The sequence below is a fragment of the Bombina bombina genome, unplaced genomic scaffold (genome assembly GCF_027579735.1).
Source record: "Bombina bombina isolate aBomBom1 unplaced genomic scaffold, aBomBom1.pri scaffold_794, whole genome shotgun sequence".
Lineage (NCBI taxonomy): Eukaryota > Metazoa > Chordata > Amphibia > Anura > Bombinatoridae > Bombina > Bombina bombina.
This window is the reverse complement of record NW_026511483.1, coordinates 27,515-35,587: the sequence shown is the minus strand read 5'-3', so window position 1 is coordinate 35,587 and position 8,073 is coordinate 27,515. Positions and strand designations below refer to the sequence as shown.

At 40.7% G+C, this 8,073-nt stretch overlaps 1 protein-coding gene across 1 annotated transcript in view; it reads right to left on the bottom strand.

Moving 5' to 3' along the window:
* Positions 1 to 7,218, bottom strand: part of LOC128643770 (poly [ADP-ribose] polymerase tankyrase-2) — a gene marked incomplete at its 3' end in the record, with an annotated part of 131,970 nt that extends 124,752 nt beyond the window's left edge. Inside the window, exon 1 of the mRNA XM_053696588.1 lies at positions 7,131 to 7,218. Within this exon, the coding sequence (XP_053552563.1) occupies positions 7,131 to 7,218 (88 nt within the window). The remainder of the gene's footprint in view (positions 1 to 7,130) is intronic.
* Positions 7,219 to 8,073: the final 855 nt, after the last annotated feature.

The window sequence follows — 8,073 nt, the reverse complement described above, 5'->3', positions numbered from 1 at the left end:
TCTCCAAGACTGATTGGAGAAAGGGTTGTCAGCAAGTTCCTTAAAGGGACAGATTTCTGCTTTATCTATTTTGTTACACAAGCGTCTCTCCGATGCTCCTCCTTGGAGTTTGAATGTAGTTCTTACAGTTCTTCAAGAGGTTCCGTTTGAACCAATGCATTCCATAGATATTAAGTTACTTTCTTGGAACGTTTTATTTTTGGTTGCTATTTCTTCTGCTCGCAGAGTATCTGAGCTTTCGGCATTACAATGTGATTCTACTTATCTTATTTTTCATTCGGATAAGGTGGTGTTACGTACCAAACCTGGTTTTCTTCCGAAGGTTGTTTCAAATAAAAATATTAATCAGGAAATTGTTGTTCCTTCCTTGTGTCCTAATCCTTCTTCTAAGAAGGAGCGGCTGTTACATAATTTGGACGTGGTCCGTGCTTTGAAGTTTTACTTACAGGCAACTAAGGATTTTCGTCAATTGTCTTCCCTGTTTGTTGTGTTTTCCGGGAAGCGTAGAGGTTAGAAAGCTACGGCTACCTCTTTATCAATTTGGCTGAAGAGTATCATCCGTTTTTGCATATGAGACTGTTGGCAGCAGCCTCCTGATCGAATTACGGCTTATTCCACTATGGCTGTGGCTTCCTCATGGGCATTTAAAAATGATGCGTCTGTTGAACAGATTTGCAAAGCTGCAACTTGTTCTTCTCTTCACACTTTTTCAAAATTTTACAAATTTGATACTTTTGCCTCGTCTGAGGCTGTTTGAGAGGAAAGTTCTTCAAGCAGTGGTGCCTTCCGTTTAGGTTCCCTGTCTTGTCCCTCCCTTTTCATCCGTGTACTATAGCTTTGGTATTGTATCCCACAAGTAAGGATTAAATCCGTGGACTCATCTTATCTTGTAAAAGGAAATTTATTCTTGCCTGATAAATTTGTTTCTTTTACGATACGATGAGTCCACGGCCCACCCTGTTTTTATATGACAGGTCTTTAATTTTGTTTAACTTCAGTCACCTCTGCACCTTGGCTTTTCCTTTCTCTTCATAACTTCGGTTGAATGACTGGAGTGGGAGGGAGGGGAGGAGCTGTGTGTGCAGCTCTGCTGTGGTGCTCTTTGCCGCCTCCTGCTGACTGGGAGGCGATGTCCGACTGGGGACAATATTCAAGAGCTCAGAAAAGAGGGGCACACACTACTACCTTTTTATATTTCAAAGGGGCTTCACTGTACTTGACGTTACTTATATGGCACTATCTCTCTTGAGGACAACATAACGTCAGTGTTCATGAGAGAGTGCTAGACAGCAATATGTGGGCACTGGATGGCTGGTCTGAGCGCTGCGGAGCCACAGCTTATTAGGGCAGCATTGTTAGACTACATTTTTTATAACATTTGACAGTCTACTTTATTTCTCTGTCTTCATTTACTCTGGTGTATTGGTTACTTTTGTGGTTCCTTCTCCGTGGGGGTTAATGTTTCCCCGGGAGAAGACAGGTTTGTTCACGGCCACGATGGGCGGTTCTGTGTTTCCCGTGCGCGCCTCTTCTTGCGCCTTCAGAGGAAGTACAGTCTAGGCAGCAAGAGAGGAGGCTCCAGTCTGTGTTTGCTAGGAACGCATGCTTGCTACTATTGACATGCGTTTCTAGGACCGGACTGCTTCAGTCGGTTCTGGGCATCTAGCCAGGTCTTCCGTTGCGCTAGGGGAACTTCCTGGTCCAGGTAGGCGCCTCAGCAGGGCTGCTGAGGTGTGGAGGTGACTGGGGGGGTTTGTTTTTTTGAGTAGATTGCAGTGCGCATTAATTTCTTTCATGTAATTGGCAAGAGTCCATGAGCTAGTGACGTATGGGATATACAATCCTACCAGGAGGGGCAGTTTCCCAAACCTCAAAATGCCTATAAATACACACCCCTCACCACACCCACAATTCAGTTTTACAAACTTTGCCTCCTATGGAGGTGGTGAAGCAAGTTTGTGCTAAGATTTCTACGTTGACATGCGCTTCTCAGCATTTTGAAGCCCGATTCCTCTGAGTACAGCGAATGTGAGAGGGATGTGAAGAGAGTATCACCTATTGAATGCAATGATATCCCTAACAGGGGTCTATTTCATAGGTTCTCTATTATCGGTCGTAGAGATTCATCTCCTACCTCCATTTTCAGATAGACGATATACTCTCGTATACCATTACCTCTACTGATAACTGTTTCAGTACTGGTCTGGCTATCTGCTATATGTGGATGGGTGTCTTTTTGGTTAGTATGTTTTTTATTACTTAAGATACCCCAGCTATGGTCTGGCACTTTATGCATTTATATAAAGTTCACACGCAGAGAATGTATCCATCAGTAATAGTGCATTGCCAGTTGCAGTTCCTTCAACTTCTAATGTACATGATATACCTATGAATTTTAAAGCATTTGTTACTGATTCTATTCAGAAGGCTCTGTCTGCATTTCCGCCTTCTAATAAACGTAAAAGGTCTTTTAAAACTTCTCATAAAGTTGAAAAAATTTCAAATGACCGGCAACATAATGATTTATCCTCCTCTGATGAGGATCTCTCTGATTCAGATGATCCTTCCTCCGATATTGACACTGAAAAATCTACTTATTTGTTTAAAATAGAGTATATTTGTTCTTTGTTAAAAGAAGTGTTAATTACTTTGGATATTGAAGAAGCTAGTCCTCTTGACATTAAGACTAGTAAGCATTTAAATGCTGTTTTTAAACTTCCTGTGGTTACTCCAGAGGTTTTTCCTATTCCTGATGCTATTTCTGATATGATTTCTAAGGAATGGAATAAGCCAGGTACTCCTTTTATTCCTTCAAGGTTTAAAAATTTGTATCCTTTACCAGCAATTTCTATAGAGTTTTGGGAAAAAAATCCCCAAAGTTAATGGGGCTATTTCTACTCTTGCTAAACGTACCACTATTCCTATGGAAGACGGTACTTCCTTTAGATAGGAAACTTGAATCCTATCTAAGGAAAGCCTATTTATATTCAGGTCATCTTCTCAGGCCTGCAATTTCTTTTGCTGATGTTGCTGCTGCATCAACTTTTTGGTTGGAGAATTTAGCGCAACAAGAGTTGGATTCTGACATATCTAGCATTGTTCGTTTACAGTAACATGTTATTGCATTCATTTTATTTGTGATGCCATTTTTGATATTATCAAAATTGATGTTAGATCCGTGTCTTTAGCTATTTTAGCTAGAAGAGCTTTGTGGCTTAAATCTTGGAATGCTGATATGACATCTAAATCTAAATTATTATCTCTTTCTTTCCAAGGTAATTTATTTGGTTCTCAGTTGGATTCTATTATTTCAACTGTTACTGGAGGAAAAGGTTTCTAACCGTTTTCGTTCCTTTCGTCAAACTAAGGAACAAAAATCTAATCCTTCCCCTAAGGAATCTGCTTCCAATTGGAAGCCTTCCTCAAATTGGAATAAATCCAAGCCATTTAAGAAACCAAAGTCAGCCCCTAAATCCGCATGAAGGTGCGGCCCTCATTCCAGCTCAGCTGGTAGGGGGCAGATTAAGGTTTTTCAAGGATTTTTGGATAAATTCTGTCCAAAATTAATGGATTCAGAGCATTGTCTCTCAAGGGTATCAAATAGGATTCAGTGTAAGACCTCCTGTGAGAAGATTCTTTCTCTCACGTATCCCAGCAAATCCAGTAAAAGCTCAGGCTTTCCTGAAGTGTGTTTCAGACCTGGAGTCTTCAGGGGTAATTATGCCGGTTCCTTTTCAGGAACAGGGACTGGGGTTTTATTCAAATTTATTCATTGTCCCAAAGAAGGAAAATTCATTCAGACAAGTTCTGGATCTGAAAATTTTAAATCGCTATGTAAGAGTACCAACTTTCAAGATGGTGACTATAAGGACTATTCTGCTTTTGTTCAGCAAGGACATTATATGTCTAGAATAGACTTGCAGGATGCATACCTACATATTCCGATTCATCCAGAACATTATCAGTTCCTGAGATTCTCTTTTCTAGACAAGCATTATCAATTTGTTGCTCTTCCATTTGGCCTAGCAACAGCTCCAAGAATCTTTTCCAAGGTTCTAGGGGGCCATACTTTCTGTAATAAGAGCAGGGTATTGCAGTGTTTCCTTATCTGGACAATATCTTGGTACTAGCTCAGTCTTTACGTTCTGCATAATCTCAAACGAATCAACTGTGAGGATCAATTTATCAAAAAGTTTCTTGATTCCTCAGACAAGGGTCACCTTTTTAGGTTTCCAAATAGATTCAGTGTCCATGACTCTGTCTGTAACAGACAAAAGACGTTTGAAATTGGTTGCAGCCTGTCGGCACCTTCAGTCTGTCATTCCCTTCAGTGGCTATGTGCATGGAAGTTTTAGGCCTCATGACTGCAGCATGGGACACGATTCCTTTTGCTTGTTTTCACATGAGACCTCTCCAGCTTTGCATGTTGATTCTTGCAGGGATTATACAAATATATCACAGTTAATATCCTTAAATCACAATATTCTACACACTCTGACGTGGTGGTTAAATCACCAGCGTTTAGTTCAAGGGGCCTCCTTTGTTCGGCCAACCTGGACTGTGATCACTAAAGACGCAAGTCTTTCAGATTGGGGAGCTGTTTGGGGATCTCTGACAGCACAAGGGGTTTGGAAATCTCAAGAGGCGAGATTACCAATCAATACTTTAGATCTCCGTGCAATTCTCAGAGCTCTTCAGTTTTGACCTCTGTTGAAGAGAGAACCGTTCATTTGCTTTCAGACAGACAATATCACAACTGTGGCATATGTCAATCATCGGGGTGGGACTCGCAATCCCCAAGCAATGAAAGAAGTATCTCGGATACTTGCTTGGGCGGAATCCAGCTCCTGTCTAATCTCTGCGGTGCTTATCCCAGGTGTAGACAATTGGGAGGCGGATTATCTCAGCCATCAGACTTTACATCCAGGGGAGTGGTCTCGCCATCCAGATGTGTTTTCTCAGATTGTTCAGATGTGGGGTCTTCCAGAGATAGATCTCATGGCCTCTCATCTAAATGAGAAACTTCCCAGATACCTGTCCAGGGATGTTCAGGCGGACACTTCCTTGGTGTTATCATCCTGCTTACATTTTTCCGCCTCCTAGTTCTTCTTCCAAGAGTGATATCCAAAATCATCATGGAACAATCATTTGTGTTGCTGGTGACTCCAGCGTGGCCACATAGGTGTTGGTATGCGGATCTTGTTCGGATGTCCAGTTGCCAACCTTGGTCACTTCCGTTTAGGCCGGACCTTCTGTCTCAAGGTCCGTTTTTCTATCAGGATCTCAAATCATTAAATTTGAAGGTATGGAAATTGAACGCCTAGTACTAAGTCATAGAGGTTTCTCTGACTCAGTAATTAATACTAAGTTACAAGCTCGTAAATCTGTCTCTATGAAGATTTATTATCGACTTTGGAAGACCTTCCTTTCCTGGTGTTCTCATAAATTATCTTGGCATTCTTTCAGAATTCCTAGAATTCTACAGTTTTTTTCAGGATGGTTTGGCTAAGGGTTTGTCTGCAAGTTCCTTGAAGGGACAAATCTCTGCCCTTTCTTATTTCATAGAAAGATTGCTAAACTTCCTGATATTCACTGTTTTGTATAGGCTTTAGTTCGTATTAAGCCTGTCATTAAATCAATTTCTCCTCCTTGGAGTCTTAATTTGGTTTTGAAGGCGTTACAGGCTCCTCCATTTGAGCCTATGCATTCTTTGGACATTAAATTACTTTCTTAGAAAGTGTTGTTCCTTTTTGGCCATCTTTTCTGCTAGAAGAGTTTCTGAGCTATCTGCTCTTTCTTGTGAATCTCCTTTTCTGATTTTTCATCAGGATAAGGCGGTTTTGCGGACTTCATTTAAATTTTTGCCTAAAGTTGTAAATTTTAACATTAGTAGAGAAATTGTTGTCTCTTCCTTGTGTCCTAAACCTAAGAATTCTATGGAAAGATCCTTACATTCTTTGGATGTGGTAAGAGCTTTGAAATATTTTGTTGAAGCTACTAAAGATTTCAGGAAGACTTCTAGTCTATTTATCTTTTCTGGTCCTAGGAAAGGTCAGAAGGCTTCTGCTATTTCCTTGGCTTCTTGGTTAAAGCTTTTGATTCATTCAGCTTATTTGGAGTTGGGTAAGACCCCGCCTCAGAGCATTACAGCTCATTCTACTAGATCAGTCTCCACTTCGTGGGCTTTTAAGAATGCAAATCTGATCTACTGAAGCTTCAAAGCAGCAACTTGGTCTTCTTTGCATACATTTACTAAATTCTACCGTTTTGATCTATTTGCTTCTTCAGATGCAGTTTTTGGTAGAAAAGTTCTTCAGGCAGCTGTTTCAGTTTGATTCTTCTGCTGATGTTCTAAGTTTTTTTTTTTTTGTCATTAAAAGAATACACTTATAATTTGGGTTGTGGATTATTTTTTCAGCGGAAAATGGCTGTTTTTTATTTTATCCCTCTAGTGACTCTTGCGTGGAGTTCCACATCTTGGGTATTTGATATCCCATACGTCACTAGCTCATGGACTCATGCCAATTACATGAAAGAAAACATAATTTATGTAAGAACTTACCTGATAAATTCATTTCTTTCATATTGGCAAGAGTCCATAAGGCCCACCCTTTTTATGGTGGTTATGATTTTTTAGTATAACGCACAATTATTTCCAAATTCCTTTGTTGATGCTTTTTACTCCTTTCTTTATCACCCCACTACTTGGCTATTCGGTAAACTAAATGGTGGGTGTGGTGAGGGGTGTATTTATAGGCATTTTGAGGTTTGGGAAACTTTGCCCCTCCTGGTGGGATTGTATATCCCATACCTCACTAGCTCATGGACTCTTGCCAATATGAAAGAAATTAATTTATCAGGTAAGTTCTAACATAAATTATGTTTTTTTATATTAGATCCTTACTGAGTGTGTGTAGATATGGATCAAGGTACTTTGCAAAGTGTTCCTTGCTCTGTGTGGCGATGCTCTTGTGGAACCACCAATACCTTTCTGTCTTACTTGTGTTGAAAGGACTATAAGTTTTAAAAATATTATTTTCTCTGAGCCAACTTCTACTAAGGGGATGCTCAGGATTCTAATGATGAACATGGTATGCCGCAACTTTCTCCTCAAGCTTTCCAAGTGTTACCACCCTCACAAGCAGTTCCATGCGGCTCCTCTGTAATTACCTCTGGAGTTACTTTAACAGACATTGCATCTCTCATGTCTTCTACCATTTCTGATGCGTTATCTGCTTTTCCCATGTTGCAGGGCAAACGAAAGAGGCAGACTAGTCATTCAGTAAGCGAGGTTTCTGATGCAATTGTTGCGGTTTCGGAGTCTTCCTCTCAGATGCCTGAGGAATAAAAAGCTGTGGTAGCATCTGACGGAGAGATTTCAGATTCGTGGGTACCTCTTCTTGCTTATACTGAGTTGGTATCTCTTAGATTTAAGCTGGAACACCTCCGTATATTACTTAAAAAGGTTTTAGCTACTTTAGGTTGTGGTTGTCCCTAAGAAATCCAGTAAGTTGAACAGCTATTTCGAGGTTCCTTCCTCGTCTGATGTTTTTCCGGTTCCTGATCGAGCCTCTGAGATCATTGCTGAGGAGTGGGAGAAACAGGGTATTTTTCTCCATCTCCTATTTTTAAGATGTTTCCCATAGACGACTCTATCAAGCAAGCTTGACAAACAGTACCTAAGGTGGAAGGGGCTATTTCCACTTTAGCCAAGAGAACTACTATTCCCATAGAGGATAGTTGTGCTTTCAAAGATCCTATAGACAAGAAATTAGAGGGACTACTCAAAAAGGTGTACGAACACCAAGGTCTACAATGGCAACCTGCCATGTGCATTGCTACCGTTACCAGTGCGGCTGCATATTGGTTTGACGCCCTGTCTGATGCTATCAGAATGGAGACATCCTTGGATGAGATTCAAGATAGGATACAGGCTCTCAAGTTAGCTAATTCCTTTATCACAGACGCTTCCCTTCAAATTATCAAACTGGGAGCTAAGATATCATCAGGTTTTTCTATTTTGGCCCGCAGAGCCTTATGGCTGATACCTTGGTCTGCAGACGTCTCCTCTAA